General features: G+C 52.7%; 1 protein-coding gene across 2 annotated transcripts; it reads left to right on the top strand.

Annotated features, from left to right (window-relative positions):
• The first annotated feature begins 2,558 nt into the window (after positions 1-2,558).
• LOC123069490 (dephospho-CoA kinase) lies at positions 2,559-5,571 on the top strand. 2 transcript variants are annotated; one of them, XM_044492366.1, is made up of 4 exons: positions 2,559-2,839; positions 2,989-3,096; positions 4,398-4,543; positions 5,011-5,571. In XM_044492366.1, the coding sequence occupies exons 2-4, from the start codon at positions 2,989-2,991 to the stop codon at positions 5,447-5,449; spliced, it is 693 nt and encodes a 230-aa protein (XP_044348301.1). In that variant the 5' UTR covers positions 2,559-2,839; the 3' UTR covers positions 5,450-5,571. The 2 variants fall into 2 exon arrangements, with proteins under 2 accessions (XP_044348301.1, XP_044348300.1); XM_044492365.1 differs by having other exon boundaries at positions 2,559-2,734.
• The last annotated feature ends 14,727 nt before the right edge of the window (positions 5,572-20,298 follow it).

Below are 20,298 nucleotides of genomic sequence, written 5' to 3' on the forward strand. Positions count from 1 at the left end.
GCTCTTATTTGCGTATGTTAGCCACCATATATGCTTAGTCGCTGCTGCAACCTCACCACTTTACCCCTTCCTTTCCCATTAAGCTTTGCTAGTCTTGATACCCATGGTAATGGGATTGCTGAGTCCTCGTGGCTCACAAATTACTACAACAACAGTTGCAGGTACAGGTTTTGCGATGATCATGACGCGAGAGCGATGTTTACTTGTTTTGGAGTTCTTCTTCGATCAGGGGATAGGTTCCAGGTCGGCAGCCTGGGCTAACAGGGTGGATGTCGTTTGAGTTTCTGTTTATGTTTCATCCGTAGTTGGATGGTGCTCTTATGTAAGATGATGTTGTATTCGTGTGGCATTCTATGCCTTTTGTATGTATTCCCATCTATTATGTAATGTTGACGTAATGATATCCACCTTGCAAAAGCGTCTTCAAGATGCGCTTCTATCCTTGGTGGGACCTTCAAGTTCCTTTAGGATAGGGTCGCATCTTGGGCGTGACAATTGGAGACACTATTCTACTCATTCTCTACCAAGGCACAGGAGGGCTCTTCCTTTTCATTGACAAGATGTCAAGTCACCGTGATCAAGCTGCTTCCAGCGGATAGTTGTGGTTGTTGGCCCTCAGCCTCTTAAAATGTGCTAGCTCTTACTATGTTAAATATGTGGATATGGACCATATGATTCTTGGCCCTCAGCCTCTTAAAATGTGATAGTTGTTATTATGTTAAGTATGTAGATATGGACCATATGGTTGTCAAAACCGTGTTACGAAGATCCTCCTTTTGTCGAACAGTGTAACCACTATATATATGTTACTCAAATGTTGTTAGCCAAGTTCTTAAATTTTCCTGGAAAGTTTTAGTATCGTACACAGTTCATTGAGTTTAAGTGTGTGCCCGATGTCCAGAAGACATTTGCATATTAACAGTCCATATTGCAAATTCACACACATGTTAACATAAGGAAATGTATGTGTAACTTACTAATCATCGCACATGAGTATTCGCAGACGCACCATGTGCGATACTCCTAGCCACCGCAAGCAACTAGTTTGCATTTTTTTAAAGTTTTTTGTACACACAGAATCGCACACGAACTAACTGTAGTAACCGTTTGTGTTGTAATTTCTCATCGTAAACAGTTCATCCGAGTCGGCTATATTGTGTGTATCACACACATCTTGTTTACACGACTCATTTGTGTTCTTTTGACTCATCCCAAACAGTTCATCTATGTGAACTGTATGCTGCATATCACACACATCTTGTTAAGTTAAATCGTTTCTGTTGTGTTTCCTAATTAAAAACAGTTCACTCGAGTGAACTGTATGTCGTATATCACATACCTTGATCTGGCTAACCGTTTCTGTTGCACTCCCTAATATCAAACAATTCATCGGAGCGAACTGTATGTCGTATATCGCACACACATTGATATGGCCGCCCGTTCTGTTGTTCTGCCTCATCGCAAACAGTTCGGATGGATCAATCGTGTGCCCTGCATCGCACACGCAACTAAAATCGAACTGTTTGATGGCTCCGCCATAGCAAATATTTTGCATCTTTTTTGACGTTTTTTTACATCACCGTTTGCGATTAATGCATCGCACACATTTTCGTCAAAGGGTCTCTTATCGTAGTGTCGCATTAGCAACATCCTGCAGTAGTGCCATCTCGCAAATTGCAGGAAAAACTAAGCAACTACCATCATATTTCTATACAACTGCGTCCGGGATTCAAGTAACATCAAATAAAACACCTAAAAATACTTCACACGACATATTACCAGATGCATCCCCTTACCCTGCGCCTCCGCCCTTTCAAGGACTCAATTCCCCTCCCCCCACCCCCACCCATCCCTTCGCCATAGCAACGCCGAGCTCTCCCCCCGCCATAGCAACGCTGAGCCCTCCCCCGCCATGGCAACACCGGGCCCGCGGACGCCACGGAAAACCTCCGTGCCCGCCCCGTCACCCAAACCCTAACGCTGCAAACACAAACTCTCAACCGAATCTGGAGCGCAACCAGGGAGGAGAGGGAGAAGAGGTGCCGGGGTTTACCTCCGCCTGTAGCCGGTGACTCACCGCGCTCGCGGACGGCCTCCCGCACCGGCAACTTCGCGTGGGATCCACAACCGCAGTACCTCGCGTCGTCGTGTCGTTGCTAGAGGAGAGGGCGGAGAGGAAGGAGTTCGAAATGGAAAGGGGATTCGGGTGATGGCGCAGTTTCGAATAGGAGAAGCGGGCGGTGTGGGCAGTTTCGCCTGAATTAAAGCAGCCTGGGCCCACCACACGCCGCACGTCGCGCCTTATCCCGTAACGGCACCTGGTCGGGCCGGATCCCGCGCGGTCGGAGCGATCGAGCGCATCGGACGGTCTAAGCGCGTGCGCTCGCGACATCCATCCGGCACAGCTGCACTGTGAAGTATTTAGGGACATTTATTAGGATTTTTTTAGGAAATATGCTATTTTACAGGATCTATTCGATGTGTTTTTTTTTAACCTACACTACGTTTAAAGGTTTGACCATTTTTGGTGGTTGCTTTGCCAAACGCTGCCCAACAGCGCCGCCTTGGTAAATGTACTCATGGTTATTCGCACGCAGCGACGCGACGGCGGCTGGCTGGCGGAGAAACAAATTTGCGACGGCACGCTTGAAGAAGAGAGTTGCAACGTAGCGGCGGCGCGGAGGAGGCTTGCTGCGTGCGGCCTACCGGGACGCACCGGCCTCGAGATCGCAAGGTATCTCACTCACTTGATCACCCGGGAGCACTCGAGAAGAACACAGCGCCCGACGAATTTCCCCTTTCGATTCGGGCCCCTCTTGTACCTAAACTGCTGAATTCGGTGTGGTTTCGCATCCCCTCCATCTGTTAAACTCTCAACCTGTGATCAAATTCGGTTTTGAAAAATCGGTTATCCCCAATCTATGAGAGTTGGAACAGACGGGGTCATCCCCACGCGCTCTAAATCGTCTCGTGCGAACCGATTTTCAGATGAGGCTGATCGGCTTGACGGGTGGAATTGCTTCGGGGAAGAGCACCGTCTCTGCCCTCTTCAAATCCGCCGGCGTCCCTGTCGTCGACGCGGACATTGTGGCTCGGGTAAGCATCCAGCATCCAACATCGGTGTGTTGCTGCTACTATATCATGCTGTGCCTTTGCAAGCAATGTTGTTGTTTTACTCGATTCAGTCACAACTATGGTAGTACTACAGAATAGAATGTAATTAATTACTTTTGTATAGCATGCAAGTAGGCTGCTCACATCAGCTTTTTGGGGGTAAATAGTTCTGTCAAAAAATCCATCCTCGTGCTAATCAATGTGATCAGTACAAAACTGTTTCCATTTTTGCATTGTTATTACCTTTTCTATTCTCTCTGAGAACTGGCAGCAATACTTGGTAATTTGGTGTTGACTTTAACTATGGGATAAAGTTCTACAGCATGGAATGAAACTGCTCAATTTAGCTTTATGTTGAGGGCAAAGGCGTCGCAGTGGTGTTTTTTCATCCCTACTGCTACTACTTGCAGACTCACAGTAACAGGAACAGAACCGGGAGTTTTGTTGGGCGGTTAAGAAATGTGAGTGGGATGACCAATGATATACCCTCCTTCTTTGTTATTCAGTGCGGATTATAGGATGGGAAATCATGTGCATTTTGCAGGCTAAAGAAGTAGCCGCCGAGAGAATACTTATTTTTTGTTGCTATATGGCTATAAGAAGGAAGTTAGGGCCTTAAATTCCTAATGCCATGCTCAAACCCATGGGAGTAGATTGGCGTGGGTTGAGGTAAAAAAAACCTGCATTCTCTGTCTAATTGGAACTCTGAATCTGTCAGCATGAACGTCTTACCATAGCTGGGATATCTCTTGAACAAAAATATTACAGTGACTGGTACGACGCAAGATTAACTATGTTTTATCTTTGGGGCTTCAGGGTGATGTATGACCATAATAACTGACAGGCTCATTATAGCGTTCTAAGGTATTTACCTGCATTTGAAACCACTGTCACTTGAGCAAACGTGATTTTAGCCAATTGCATGTATGCATTGCTTATTGTTAACATAAATATCTATGGGATGATAAAAATCAATGGTAGAACTTTATTACAATCCCTGGTATGATGCGATATTAATTATGTTTGACTAGGGGCTTTGGACCAGTTGGGTGTACATGGCACTTTGCTTTCATAATTTAGTACTTGAACTTCAAACTGCAAAGTATGCTTTTTGCAGTCAGACCCTTCCCCGGACCCTACGCAAGCGGGAGCTATGTGCACCGGGCTGCCCTTTTTTAGACTTATTAAGTTATTATGTGTACTGAAATTCTCCCAGACACTGACAATTGACTTCCTTGTTTTTGTTTGAACTTTATGCTGATTATGGAGACGTGCATTTACAGAATGTAGTGCAGAAAGGTACTGGAGGTTGGAAGAAGATTGTAAAAACTTTTGGAAATAACATATTACTGGAAAATGGAGAAATTGACAGAGCTCTCTTAGGTCAGATTGTTTTCTCTGATCCAGCAAAAAGGAAACTTCTAACCCGTTACAACTCCTACCAACATAAATATTGCATCCTGTTTCCTTTTTTTTCTGCTATGGTTAGTAGATATGTGATCCAGTTTATATAAATGGTAATTACTACATAATTACTGCTTTAAGAAAACAATTCCACCTATTTCTGGTATTGCGTCTTCCTTGTTCTAGTTTCTAGAAAAATGCCATACTTCCATTGGATATTCAGTTCACATCAACTGGGTGCGTAGATTTCGAGTGATGTTTCATACATGGATTATGAAATGTGATAAGTTCACCTTTAACAATACTAATTATGTCATATATAAAATAAAAATACCACAGCAAAGTGGGTGCAGCAAGACACTGACATTTCCTTGCATCCTTATACTTTGTCATCAATAGTCCCTGTGATATAAAGGATTCTTGTTTTTCAACATTATTCCTCGATCCTGGGCTCTGACTACATTTTGGTTTGTTCGTTGTGGCTACTTTCAGTCTTCTATCCCCACATATTTCATGTGGTATATTTTGGGAGATACTAAAACTGTGGGTGAAGGGATGCTCGGTTATCACTGTCGACATCCCGTTGTTGTTTGAGACAAAGATGGACCAATGGACGGACCCAGTGATTGTTGTATGGGTGGAGCCCGAAACACAGATTGAGAGGCTCATGTTAAGAGATGGGCGCAGTGAGGAACAAGCTCAGAACAGGATCAACGCGCAGCTTGCGCTTGACTGGAAGAAGTCCGAAGCAGATATAGTGATCAACAATTCTGGCTCACTGGAGGACACGAAAGAACAGTTCCGAGAAGTGTTGAAGCAAGTCTCTGCTCCATTGACATGGAAGGAGCGCATGAGATCCAGGGATGGCTTTCTATCTATCGTCATGTGCACGGCAGCGGGGGTTTTACTTGCTCAGAAGAATCTGTTATGATCTTTGCGTCGTTAGGAAGTTAGGACTGAACTAGGTTGATTTTTTGAAAATTTGGGAGTGTCGTTGCAGAGTACTAGACCATCAAGATTATGGTTTTGTGTCATATCATGTTTTGGAGTCAAGCGCTGAATTTCGAGTGAATTTTGTTTTTTGTAACCGCAATTGCTTGTCGTTGCAGAGCACTGCTTGCTTGTGTTGTCTCTGTTGTGAACCTTGATTCACAACAGAACCGCATCAACCGGCGCACCATGAACCGATTCCGGCGTTTCATCTCTGACCATGGACTGCATGATGTCTACCTGCATGGTAGGCGCTATACGTGGTCTAACGAGCAAGACAGTCCGACCCTCGTTCGCAACGATCGTGTGCTATGCACCCCTTCCTGGGAGCTTGACCGCGCGCACTGCCTTCTGCGCTCTGCCTCGCCTCCGTGGCTTCGGACCACTCCCCCCTTCTCCTCGACTGCGCTATCAGGACTGTTGGTGGCAGGCGTTTCCACTTCCAGAGATACTGGCCCTCCCTCGATGGTTTCCACCAAACTGTGCAGACTGCCTGGCACTCGACAACTTCGGAACCAGATCCCTTCAGGCGCGTTTTAGCTAAACTTTGGGCCACTGCGCGTAGCCTCCAAAGGTGGAATTCCCGCTTCGCCTCTAATCTCGCTGCCCAGCTGGGAGTGGCCCGTGAGCTCATCGCTCGGTTCGACGAGGCCCAGGACACCCGACGCATGTCCCGCGTCGAGATTTGGCTCTAGCGCGAGCTCAAATGCAAATACCTTAGGCTCGCCTCGCTTGAGCGCTCTATTGCGCGCCAACGTGCCCGTCTTCGCTGGTTGCGGGCTGGCGAGGCGGCATCGACCATCTCCAAGATCCGTGCCTCTCATCAGAGTAACAAGAATCATATCTTTGGGCTCCTTGCTGACGGGACTCACGTGTCGGGCGATGCCGATATGGTGCTGGCCGCTTTTGCACACTTCTCCTCTGTGCTAGGCGCGCCCGCAGAACGTAGTGCTACCCTCAACCTGGCGGCCATTGGCCACCCTTCTTTTGACCTCTCCGCCCTGGAACAACCTTTCTCCTCCGACGAAATCTGGGAGGCAATCAAGCGGCTTCCCTCTGGCAAGGCGCCCGGTCCGGACGGATTCACGGCAGAGTTCCTGCATGCTTGCTGGCCCATTATCAAGGATACTCTCTGCGAGGTTTTCGACAAGCTCTATGCCCTAAATGGCCAGGCCTTCCAGCGGCTTAACGAAGCTCTCATCACCTTGCTGCCCAAACGGCCCGATGCCTCGTCCCTCTTCGACTACCGCCCGATCAGCCTCATACACCTCGTGGCGAAGCTTTTCGCCAAGGTTCTGTCTCTCCGGTTGGCGCCGCGCCTTGGTGAGCTTGTTTCCTCTAACCAGAGCGCATTCATAGCTGGGAGGAGCGTCCACGACAATTTCATCCTCGTCCAACAAACCGCGCGCCAACTACACCAACTCAAGCACCCCCGAGTTCTCCTCAAGCTGGATATTGCGCATGCCTTGGACTCGGTTTCCTGGCCATTCCTACTTAAGGTGCTCCATCACGTGAGTTTTGGTTTGCGATGGCGTGAATGGATTTCCATCCTGATCTCGACGGCCTCGACGCGCGTCTTGATCAATGGAGTATCGGGCCCTCCCATCCCGCATGGCCAAGGCCTTCGTCAGGGCGACCCCGTGTCTCCCATGCTTTTCGTGCTCATCATCGACACGCTCAACACCCTCCTCCAGTTCACCGTCTAGCGCGGCGTCATCAAGCGGCTAACGCATAGGCATGCCCCCTCGAGCATCTCGCTCTTCGCTGACGACGTGGCCATTTTTTGCCATCCCGACGCGACAGAACTCTCCATGATCAGCACCCTCTTGGACTTGTTTGGGGCTGCCTCAGGCTTGCGCACTAACTTCGCAAAGTGCCTCGCCGCGCCGATCCAGTGTTTTGAGGACACCGCGAGCTCCATTGGCACTGCGCTCGCTTGCCCGATGGTTCCTTTCCCCATCCAGTACCTCGGTCTACCCCTTTCTCTCCGAAAGGTGGCCAACTCGCACCTGCTACCACTGATCGAGAAGCTCTCGCGCAAACTCGCCACTTGGAAGGCCGCCCTACTCAACCGCAGCGAGCGCTTGGCTCTAGTCCGGCAAGTTCTGAGCGCCATGCCGGTGCATTTGCTTCTCGCCATGGCCCTTTCCCCCGTCATCCTCAAGCAGGCGAACCGAGTCCTTCGTGATTTCCTCTGGCACGGTCGCAAGGATGCGCGCTCCGGCTCCTGTCTGGTTAGCTGGGCACGAGTCTGTCGCCCAATCGAGCTGGGCGGCTTAGGCATTCGAGACCTCCACCGCACGGGTGTTTCACTCCGCATTCGCTGGTTATGGCTCAAGGCCACTGACCCCTCGAGGCCCTGGTCACATCTGCAGTTACCCCACGACCCCGAGGTCTCCAATTCTTCCGTGCCTCCACCTCCTGGACACTTGGGGATGGCACCACCTGCCGCTTCTGGGATTATCCATGGCTTGATGGGCAATCCATCCTCGACCGCGCTCCCGCTCTCGCTGCCATCGTCCCCAGGCGAACTCGCCGCACCCGCACAGTCGCCGAAGCACTCACTGATCGTTGCTGGATCTCTGACATTCAGGGTGCCCTTGGCCCTGCCACTGCGATGGAGTATGTCGGACTATGGCGTCGCCTACATCACGCCGTGCTTTCCCCGCGCCCTGATATCCTACGCTGGCTGTGGACCGACAACGGAGTGTACTCCGCCTCCTCTTGCTACAATGCATTGTTCCCAGGCTCTACCTGCTCGGAATTCTGGCGCCTCGCATGGCAAACCGGCGCCCCCACCTCGGTTCAGTTCTTCATATGGCTTGCCTCCCTGAATCGATGCTGGACTGCGGACATACTAGCTCGACGAGGCCTGCCGCACGAACCGGTGTGCGTCTTCTGCTCGCAGGAGCCCGAGATGCTGCACCACATCCTTGTGGGATGCGTCTTCGCGCGCATCACCTGGCATGAGATCCTTTCATGGTGCTCCCCAACAACTGTTGCCCCCGACGGCTCCATGAGCTACTTTGCCTGGCTCTCTGCTGCCTTGCAGCTCACCCCTGACTCTCGGCGTCGAGGTTTGGCCACCATTGCCGCCCTCACGGCTTGGTCGCTTTGGAGGCACCGGAACACGATCATCTTTGATAAAATAGCCCCTTCCTCTGCTGCACTCACTACAGCCATCAAAGACGACTCCTGGGCCGCGGCAGGAGCCCGAGGGATGACCACGCACAATCTTGTAAACTGAATTTGCTATTTTGGGGCTGAGCATCCCCATGTCTTCTGCTCTACTCGGGTCCTAGTCTCGCCATTCGTGTGTACGCGACTACGACCCACCCCTGTACTTGTTCTACCCCTCCTATCAATGCAATGATGCGCTACCTTAGCGTATTCGAGAAAAAACAACAACAAAATAATGGCATGGCTTTTGAGGGGTGGTTAGACATTGATTGGTACCAGAGAATAGCAAGAGAGAATATAATTCCTCCGTTTGAGTAAGACGTATTGCTTATAGTCAAGACAAAGCTTTGACACAAAATCACTTTATTTTATTTTGCTTATACGACAAGATCTCAATGAACAACCCTTTCTGTTGAGCATTTGAGAGTAAGGTCTTCGGCATAGGCCGGTGATGTTGGCGTTCAGATATTTGGATGCACTTGAATGTAAGGATGCAGACGGACGCATCCGCGTTGATCATTTTTACATTAGAATGTTTATTAAAGTAGCATTGATTAGCTTTTTTTTGGCCTCGCAGACGTGTCCGACTACATCCTACATGGATGTGGCTTCAATGAGAATTTTGGCTGTAATTTCACCTTTGTTTAGTGTTGTTTATGCATCTACGGGTTTAGTTACCCCATCATTCGGTTGGTGTTTTTAGTTTATTTTTATCTAATACAAGATGAAATTGATTTTGAAAAGTAAGTATTTTCAATATGAAGCATTGATAATCAAAACAAAACAACATGAAATCGATGACCGACCAAAGTTGACATGCATTTGGAGATCAATGATGGTGACAGGCAAATGACATTGGGGAACAAATTTGGGCAAGAGTGAGTGGTATGAATGGTTCTCTAAATATTCAAAGTTTGGGTGACTGAATGGAAGAAACATAAGGCGTTAAGTTTTCAAAAAAGGCATTTAAGACATGTCGACAAAGAGTACTTACCTGCAGTAGCCTAGTTGGTCAAGTGTCAATAGCGAAAACCAATGGCAAGTCTGGAGCCAAAAGATAGACCTTTAGAGGTGTTGGGATCGAGAGTATATTGACCAGAGGGGGGAGGGGTGAATGGGAGATTCGAAAATTCTTTTGAATGTTTTGAATTGATCCCAAACACAGCAGCGAAAATAATGATCGGTAGAATAGAAATTAAACAATAAAGCTATTGAGGAACATATTCATCAAGACATGAAGCAATAATGGTTCAAGCATAAGATATCACAGGCTTGACGATGAATATGGTAATGCAATATGCTGTCGGATTTCGGGTTCTGGCAGACCCTTGAGGTTCGAACACTGGGGTGCGCGTGGAGATTTAACCCTCTACCGGCTTGCTCTTCGCCGAATCGCTAGGATCTAAACTACCAAACAGAACAACACAAGAGACACAAGATTTATACTGGTTCAGGCCACCATTGTGGTGTAATACCCTACTCCAGTGTGTGGTGTGGTGGATTGCCTCTTGGGCTGATGATGAACAATACAAGGAAGAACAGCCTCCCGAGGGTCTGTTCTTGGCTGGTGCTACTTGGTTCTGGCTCTTGGATTCTCGATGCCTCTACCCTGGGGGTGGCTAGTCCTATTTATAGGCAAAGGCCCTGGGCCTCTTCCCAAATATTGAGCGGGAAGGGCGCCAACAATTGGCCATTTTGAAGGGGAACAGCGGGTACACTTATCCTGACTAAAGTTGGTCCTCGCCTGTCAAAGGCTCTGGTGGTGACGCCTGCTTGGGCTCCACAATGACTTCTTCCCTGCCGTTGGGCTGGTCTTGGTCTTGTTGCACCGAAATGGATGCCTTTGCTTGATGCTCTCGCCTGCGCTTGCTCCCTTTGCACCAAAGAGGAAAGGAGGACACTGCGCGGGCTGGCGCCCGACTGGCGCCCTTGGTCGTCATGGCTTGCGTCATGGGCACCTCGCGAGGTACCCCGCCTTGAACTCTCCGCCTCCTCGTGAGCCAGCCTGACGAGGCCGTTCCTAAGGAAGCTCCTTGTCGTCCGCCCCACGAGGCTTGGCCCCTCGCGAGGGTCTTGAGCTTGTGTTGATGAAGATGGGCTGTGCTGGGCCTTCTTTGAGCCACACCGCAGGCCGCAGGCAGACAAGTCTGGGGACCCCCATTCCCAGAACGCCGACAGTAGCCCCCGGGCCCACGGCACGCCCGGACTTGGCCGAGCAGAGAGGCGAAAGGGCAAGTGCGAAGCGTCGCGGGCCCTAACAGCCTGCGGCCTTGGGCGCCACGTGGCGATTGATTGGACGTGGGCGCCTCCGCTTCCCCACGATGCCTCGGTAACCGCACGGATTCGCCAAGTCCCTGCATGCAAAGCGGGTCATGATTACCTGCGACCGTGGAGGTCGACGGTTGGCCTTCGTCGGCTATAAGTACGGAGCAGCGCACGTCCTTCCAGTCTATCCCCTCTTGCTTCTCCTTCTTCTTCATGGCTCCACCAAGGAAGTTCTCGGCCGCAGAGAAAGGAAAGGCTCGCCAGGTCGAGTCTACCTCTCCCCCGCCCAAGCGCGGTCGAGGTCGCCCTCGCAAACATCCTGTGGCCTCCACGGCGGCCCCCGCGGTCGCGGAGGTGGCTCTCTGCGCGGCGATGAGCGGCTGGCCATGGTCGGCGGGCGTGTTTCGGCCGTGCGACCCCCGAGGCCGCGCCTCCATGCTGCGGAGGTGCTGCCGGAGTTCATTCTGTGGGTGGTGGAGCCAACCGGCGCCCGGCTTCAGCTCCCTCGCTTCCTCCTAGGTGAGCTCCCAGCTGGCGCCTTGGGTGGCCTCTGGCTCCAGGCAGATGGCTGCTTCAGCCGGGCCTCGTGGGCTTCGCTGGAGGTCTCCGCTGCCGGGAGCCTGGTCCTGACCCGCGGCTGGCAGACGTTTGCTCGTTCGCGTGGTCTCCGCCGCCGGTGCTCTCTACACTTCAAGTTCGACGGCGACGCCACCCTCTACGTGAGTGTGTTTGGGAAGATGGTCGCCGTGCTGGGTGCTGCCCTGAAGATGACGACTGCGGCTGGGGACTCAGCCCCGGCGAGGACGGAGAGGACAGCGCGCGGGCGGTCGGCGTCGCCCGTGACTCCTCAAGCTTCACCAGCTCTTCTTCGGGTAGCGACCCTTCTAGCAGCGGCCGCGGTCAGCCTCCATGCCGTCGCGCCTGCTTGGAGGGCGGCAGCGGGTCTGCCCGCCGTCGCGCCCCAGTGAAGCGCGAGAGGGAGTCCGCCTGAGCTCCGGAGGCGGCTCGAGTCTTTCATGAGGGCCGGCGCGGGACGAGCTTCGCCTGCTTTTGTTCTGTCCTTTCTTTTCTCCTGCGCAAAAAGACAGCAATGTGTGGCCCCGTGGGGGCGTGTTTGGGTTAACGTCGTCAATCATCGTACTGTTTCTGTTATTCCGGTATTGTTCCTTTCTGTTGCATGCCCATTCGCAAGTAATCTCTAGTCTCAGCCATGGGGGCGACCGACCCAGGCCCTGTATTCGTGTCGTGGTGCCCGTGAGGCATGGTCTGGAGGGGCGCTCCGGTAGTGGACCTGGGCCGTGAAAACTTGAGCGATAGAGGCAGGAACGCTCACGAGGGCTCCCGGGGCTTCCGCCTCGCGTGCCCCTGCGCAAGAGAAATCGAGGCAGGAGAGCGAAAAATTCGAAGAACCACAGGTCAAAAGGCGGCGATAGTTTCGATAAAACTCCAAATGAGAATGAACTAGCCAACTGCAGAAAGCAAATGAAAAAGCCGCGTCCGGCAGCTAGTCTAGTCTTCGACGTCTTCTCACCAGCGCAGAGCTAAGTGCTGCCACTGGGCGTGGGAGGGAGCCCCAGGGCCTGAGGCCGGCACCCCTGAGACTCCGGGGCGTGTACAGCCCCAACTCATTATTACGTGAGAGTGTCACAGGCGGCGAGCTTCACAGGCGTTGGCCTTCTTCACAGGCTCCGGGCCTTTCTTCGGGGAGGCAAGCTTCACGGGCATTGGCCCTCTTCACAGGCTCCAGGCCTTTTCCAAAACGCGACAGCTTCACAGGCGTTTGCCTTCTTCACAGGCTCTGGGCCTTTTCCAAAAAGATGAGCTTCACAGGCATTCGCCTTCTTCACAGGCTCTGGGCCTTTTCCAAAAGGATGAGCTTCACAGGCATTCGCCTTCTTCACAGGCTCTAGGCCTTTTCCAAAAAGATGAGCTTCACAGGCATTCGCCTTCTTCACAGGCTCAGGGCCTTTTCCAAAAGGATGAGCTTCACAGGCATTCACCTTCTTCACAGGCTCTGGGCCTTTTCAGGGGTAAAACCTTCGGAGGTGCTGGATGTTCCACTTGTTCTGTACAGGTACTCCCTCCTGAGTCTCCAAGTGCACGGAGCCGGGCCTGGAAACATAAACAACCTTGAACGGGCCCTCCCACATAGGAGAGAGCTTATGCGGTCCCTCCCTGGAGAGGACCCGCCAGAGCACGAGGTCCTCTACCTCGAGAGTTCCGGGGCGGATGTTGCGGCAGTGGTATCGCCGGAGTGCCTGCTGGTATCTTGCCGCTCGCAGTGCAGCTTCTCGATGACGCTCCTCCCCCAGAACAAGGTCCGTCCCCCGCATGGCATCCTGCAGCGTCTCATCGAACGCCAAGAACCGCGCGGAACGACGCCTGACCTCGTGAGGGAGGACCGCTTCGGCTCCGTAGACCAAGAAGAAGGGGGTCTCCCCAGTCGGCTTGGTCGTAGTTGTGCGGATGGACCACAACACGGACTGAAGCTCGTCATACCAGCCTCTGCCGCAGGCCTCCAGTTTCTTCTTGAATGTCCTGGTCTTGAGGCCCCTCAGGACTTCTGTGTTGGCCCGCTCAGCCTAGCCGTTGCTTCGGGGGTGCGCCACCGAAGCGTAGCATATCTGCGTTCCAAGGTTAGCACAGTACGTTTTGAAAAGGTTACTGGTGAACTGCGAACCGTTGTCAATGATGATGCGGTTCGGCACCCCGAACTGGATCACGATGCCCTTGATGAACTTGACCGAAAAACCAGCAGGGATGGTGCGGACGGCCTCGACTTTTGCCCACTTGGTGAACTTATCCACGGCGACGTAGAGGTAGCGATAGCCCCCTGGCGCCCGAGGAAAAGGGCCCAGGATATCCAGCCCCCAGACTGCAAATGGCCAAGTGAGGGGTATGGTTTGCAGGCCTCCTGCCGGCTGATGGATCTGCTTGGCATGGAATTGGCAAGCCTCGCAAGCCTTCACAAGTTCGACAGCGTTATTGAGCGCAGTAGGCCAATAGAAACTGCTGCGGAACGCCTTGCCGACGAGGGTCCATGACGACGAATGATGCCCATAGTCTCCATCGTGTATATCTGCCAGCAGTTCTTTCCCTTGCTCCCTGGTGATGCAACGCAGGGACACATCATTCGGCCGTTTCCGGTTGAGCTCTCTATCCCTGATGCAGTACGCTATGGCTTGCCGCGCCACACGCTCTGCTTCCTCCTCCTTCTCCGGCAAGGTCCCTTGCGTTAAGTAACTCCGGAGCTCTGTGATCCAGCACCCCTCCTGAGGCTCCATCGTCAGGAGCAGGCATGCTCCTGAGGCTGGGCCGCAGGCTGGGGCTCCCGAGGCAGGTGGCTGAGGAAGCTCCACCTGAGGTTGTGCTGTGCTTGACAATGATGGCAGGGCCGAGGGCTTGAAGAGCCATTCCTCGAAGACGCCCGGCTCCTGGGGCAACTGCCTGGAGGCTCGTTTGGCGATGTCGTCGGCCTGATGATTAGTGCCGCGGGGCACATGCTATAGCTCCAACCCCCAGAACTGCTTCTCCATCCTGCGGACCTCTGCGAGGTAGGCCTCCATGTGCTCATCTCTTGGCTCGTATACCTTGTTGGAGAAGTTGACGAGGAGCTGCGAATCGCCCTTGATAGTAAGACGCTTCACTCCGAGGGCAGCGGCGGCCTTAAGGCCCGCTATCAGTCCCTCGTACTCCGCTATATTGTTGGAGACCTTTTCACCCCGCTGGAAGCAGAGCTGCACGACGTAGTACTGCTTGTCCTGAGTGGGAGATATGAGCACCGCCCCAGCCCCAGCGCCATGCCTGGAGAATGCCCCGTCGAAGTACATGACCCAGCCCTCTGGTGCCTCGCTTCCTGGGGAAAGTGATCGGTCCTCGTCGGCCTTGAGGTCCGGTGCCTCCGTCCATTCAGCCACGAAATCTGCTAGTGCGGCACCTTTGATGACCCTGGTCGTACTGAATTCGAGCTGGAACGCTTGCAGTTCAATGTTCCACTCAGCGACCCTTCCAGCCGAGTTAGGGCTCCTGAGCACCCTTTCCAAGGGGTATGCCGAGACAACCTTGATCGGGTGACCCTGGAAGTAGTGCCGCAGCTTGCGCGAAGCCACCAGTAGCGCGAGGAGGAGCTTCTGCGGCATGGGGTACCGTGCCCTCGCATCCCACAACACCGTGCTGACGAAGTACACCGGGTGCTCGACGAGGCTTGGAGTGTCGGCGTTGGTGGTGCCGTCCGGAGGCTGTGGCGCCTGCTGAGGCGACGGGTCCTCCGGGGGCTGGTTGCCTAGGGGAAGAGCTTCCTCCATTTCCGGCGCACTTCCCTGCGGCGGCTAATCCTCCTCAGCCGTGGTTGCGACCTCTGCGAGTCCTTCTTGGTCCTGCTTTGCCTTGACACGTGCAGCAGCCGTGGCTTTGGTCCGATGCTCCTCCCTAACTGCCACCAGAGCCGCGCTGGCTGAGTAAGGAGTGGCGGCGAGATAGAGTACCAAGGGCTCTTGAGGGCGTGGGGCCACCATCACCGGAGGGCTGGTTAAGTATCTCTTGAGGTCTTGGAACGCTTTGTCGGCTTCTTCGGTCCATTCAAAGGGCCCCTTCTTCTTCATCAGCTGAAAGAAAGGCAGCGCTCGCTTTCCTAACCTGGAGATGAAGCGCCCCAGCGCAGTCACGCGCCCCGTGAGCTTCTGCATTTCTCTGAGGGTCTTTGGTGGGCTCATGTCTTCGACTGCCTTGACCTTTTCTGGGTTGGCCTCGATGCCTCGGTGGGACACGAGGAAGCCCAGGAGCTTGCCGGAGGGGACTCCGAACACACACTTCTCCGGGTTGAGCCACAGGCTCACTGTGTTAAGGCTCGCGAAGGTCTCCTCCAGGTCTTGTATCAGGGTCTTGGCCTCGCGAGAATTCACTACGATGTCATCGACGTAAGCCTCCACATTCTTCACGAGCTGCGGGCCCAAGGTGATGTGCATGAGCCGCTGAAAGGTTGCTCCCGCGTTGCGCAGTCCGAATGGCATGCATGTATAGCAGTACACCCCACACAGGGTCAGGAAGGCTGTCTTCTCCATGTCTTCCACCGCCATCTTAATCTGGTGATACCCGGAGAAGGCATCCAAGAAGCATAACAGGTCACACTCAGCGGTGGAATCGACGATCTGATCGATGCGAGGGAGCGGGAACGGATCTTGCGGGCATGCTTTGTTGAGGTTGGTGAAGTCGACACACATGCGTTCCTTCCCTCCCTTCTTTGGCACAACCACGGGGTTGGCCAACCAATCTGGGTATCGGACCTCGCGAATAACCCCTGCGGCTTCTAGCTTGCGGGTCTCCTAGACGATGAAGGCCTGCTTTTCAGTGGACTGCCTCCTCGCCTTCTGCTTCACGGGGCGCACGTTGGGGCACACGTTGAGGTGGTGCTCGATTACGCCCCGTGGGATCCCTGCCAACTGATCGGGCTCCCAGGCGAACACCTTCTTGTTTGCACGCAGGAACTTGACCAGGGCTTCCTCCTGCTCGGGCTCGAGGTTGGCGCCTATGGTGAAAGTGGCGTTAGTGGACCCGTCCTCGTTGATAGGTACCTGCTTGGTCTCCGCCTTGTCTTGGGTGAACAACTGCTTCTTCTTGGTCGGCGCAGCCCCCTTGGGCTTGGGGGTTTCTGCGTTGGCGGGCCGCGCCGCCGCCGCCGTCTTGAGGGCGAGCTTGAGTACTCGCAGCGCACCTTCAGTGTCCCCGGGCACGGTGAGGACGTCGTTTCTCCCGGGCATCTTCATGAGGTTGTACGCCGGGTGAGTCGCGGCCATGAATTTAGCCAATGCTGGATAGCCGAGGATGGCATTGTAGGGGAGGCCGATGGGGGCGATGTCGAAATCGACCAGCTCCGTGCGGAAATTGTCGTAGGTGCCGAAAGTTACCGAGAGTCGGATCTACCCCAAGGAGCTGGACGACCCGCCTCCGACGCCCGAGAAAGGCCGGCTGGGTTGCAGCCGCTCCCGGGGTATGCAGAGGAGGTTGAAGGCCTCAACTGAAAGCACGCTGAGGCCCGCGCCACCGTCGACGAGGGTCCTAGTGATGGCCACCTGGCAGATGGTGGGCGTGCAAAGCATGGGGAGCGCGCTCGAGCAGGCCGAGTTGGTGGGGTGGTCCTCGGAGCTGAAGGTCAGCTTAGCTGATGGCTCCGACCGGCCCCAGAGAGCCCCCTGCCGCGCGGAGGCGGTGCCGACCCGGTGGATGAACGGCTTGACATGGTGGCTAGAGGGCGGCGCCTGCGAGCCGCCCAGGAGGGCCGCAACGACCGAGGGAGCCGGCGCGACGGGGTGGGTGAGGAAGAGGCCATGTGGCTCTTCCCAAGAGGCCACGGGGAAATGCTAGGACGATGCTTGCAGCCCGTTCCCTGCCGGGCCGATGGCAGCGTTGACGGCAGGTGACGGGGAACGGCGAGGGCGCCCGCCGACGGGAGTCGTCTGGGCGACATGGGAAGCGAGGGCGGCTCGGCGCTCGGCGCGAGCCCGACGAGCGTCAGACATGGATGCGACGGTCGGAGAAGAGCGAGACAACGGAAGGCAAATTCCGGCGCACCCCTACCTGGCGCGCCAAATGTCGGATTTCGGGTTTCGGCAGACCCTTGAGGTTCGAACACTGGGGTGCGCGCGAAGATTTAACCCTCTACCGGCTTGCTCTTCGCCGAATCGCTAGGATCTAAACTACCAAACAGAACAACACAAGAGACACAAGATATATACTGGTTCAGGCCACCATTGTGGTGTAATACCCTACTCCAATGTGTGGTGTGGTGGATTGCCTCTTGGGCTGATGATGAACAATACAAGGAAGAACAGCCTCGCGAGGGTCTGTTCTTGGCTGGTGCTACTTGGCTCTGGCTCTTGGGTTCTCGATGCTAGATGCCTCTACCCAGGGGGTGGCTAGTCCTATTTATAGGCAAAGGCCCTGGGTCTCTTCCCAAATATTGAGCGGGAAGGGCGCCAACAATTGGCCATTTTGAAGGGGAACATCGGGTACACTTATCCTGACTAAAGTTGGTCCTCGCCTGTCAAAGGCTCTGGTGGTGACGCCTGCTTGGGCTCCACAATGACTTCCTTCCGGCCGTTGGGCTGGTCTCTGTCTTGTTGCACCGAAACGGATGCCTTTGCTTGATGCTCTTGCCTGCGCTTGCTCCCTTTGCACCAAAGAGGAAAGGAGGACACTGCGTGGGCTGGCACCCGACTGGCGCCCTTGGTTGTCATGGCTTGCGTCATGGGCACCTCGCGAGGTACCCCGCCTTGAACTCTCCGCCTCCTCGTGAGCCAGCCTGACGAGGCCGTGCCTGAGGAAGCTCCTTGTCATCCGCCCCGCGAGGCTTGGCCCCTCGCGAGGGTCTTGAGCTTGTGTCGATGAAGATGGGCTGTGCTGGGCCTCCTTTGAGCCACGCCGCAGGCCGCAGGCAGGCAAGTCTGGGGACCCCCGTTCCCAGAACGCTGACATATGCTAACCGATATAGTAACATGTCATAGATGAGAAACGAGATACAATGAGAGAACACTAGAAAGAATTATGACACGGTGAATGAAAACGATACAGATCGAGCAGAATGTATATGACTGGAATTGCTACACAGAATGGTGAGAATGCAACAGGGTGAGTAACGAATGATAACAGTTGTCTGATGACAGAAATGAAGGATACCAACAATATGTAACAGACAAAGATAAATCAGCTAAACTGTCGTCACAGAGCACGAAAGTGAACTGCTGAATGTAATGCAGTAATGTAGAGTGAACCAGTGGTGCTCGATGGCGACAGTTGGATTTGGTATACCAGTTTTTCCTTCTGCCAAAGGACTATGTCTGGTTGGAGGGGTTGTGATTTAACACAGAAGATAAACTCTCTTCGCCCTATTCTCCGTCAACTCAGAGTTGATCAGACTCTAGTTGATTTCACTCGTATTAGATACTTGTCAGCGATCTGCAAACCTTTGGTCGACCTTCACGAAGAACAATTACTCTTGGTTGCTTAAGATCTTGCTCGATGAAGACAACAACACTTCAACACTCGAGCCGACACCTATCCATCTAGAGAGTGCACAGCTCTCAAGAGTAATAGGTGCAAGGACTCTAACTCAAAACTGTTGTGATGCACTACCACTGTCTAAGTTTGGCCTCTTGATTTTTCTCTCGGTAGATTTTAAACTCAAATCACTCGAAGAGGGGATGCTCAGACAATAATCTTCTTAGAAATCTTAAGCGGAACATTGGAGCGGGGTCGCTATTTATAGCCGCAACCTTCCTTGAAGGGAAATGATCAAATTGGACATGTGGAGTAGCCAATGGCCGAATGACACGAGTCCATCGGTCGGAAATTGAGCACAATGATAACATTATTTGTGGAGCAAGTAAATCTAACTCCTTAGTTCGAAAGATATCTCCTGCAGCACGAAGAACAATGTCTGCTGTTGACAGGTAATCATTCGGAGCATAAAGATATTTCTCTCGCATCTTTCATAGGTTTTGGGCTAAGCATCATAGCGGATCTAAGCTTTGAGAACCTATACCCCTGTTCATAGTACGGGGGTCCTATGACTCAAATAAATGAAAGAAGAAAAATGAAATGAATACTACGTCTTCACTTTGTCTTCGACTTTGATTCGCTGCAGTCAATTTCTTCAGACAACAGCTCCGAACCAATTGCTTCGTTTTAGCAAAGAATTTTAAGGGGTCAACTCCTTCACGTCAATCTTCTCATCTACATGTCTTCAATAGATGTAGCTCAGTCTTCTCTGCAACGCAGATATTCTTCAGTGAAGTTCCTTGAACTTGGCACCGGAGACAACATTCTCTTCGGTTCTGCATATGGACTATTTCTCTTTGTGTGCACTAGCAAACAAATCAGTCCATGCATGTTTTTGTCAACAATCTCCAAAACACAAGACGGCAAATATTGCACCAACAATCTCCCCCTTTTTATACAATTGTTGACAAAACAGAATACATCGAAGGATAGGTAAAAGAATGAAATGTAATGCGAAGGATAATGAGAGACGAGAGATAATTACGAATATGAAACACGCTCCCCTGAAGATATGCATCCAATGCATAGAAGATAAAACGAAAGGTAGCGAGATGAATATTTGTACGAGTGATATTGACATAAGTTCTCATTCTTGGTCTCTTTCAGTACACTGGACAGTGTCTGAGGTGTTTCCTGTCACACACAATCTTAGACAAAGATTTGTTAAATAAAGTTAATACTTTGAAATGGTTTGTGACGAAGGATAATCCATGAAGCTTTACTTAGAACACGGTTTGAAACCACACCAGATATAGGTTTCCTGCAAGTTAGATACTCGAGGAGAATTAGAGC

Source organism: Triticum aestivum, chromosome 3B (assembly GCF_018294505.1).
Source record: "Triticum aestivum cultivar Chinese Spring chromosome 3B, IWGSC CS RefSeq v2.1, whole genome shotgun sequence".
Taxonomy (NCBI): Eukaryota; Viridiplantae; Streptophyta; class Magnoliopsida; order Poales; family Poaceae; genus Triticum; species Triticum aestivum.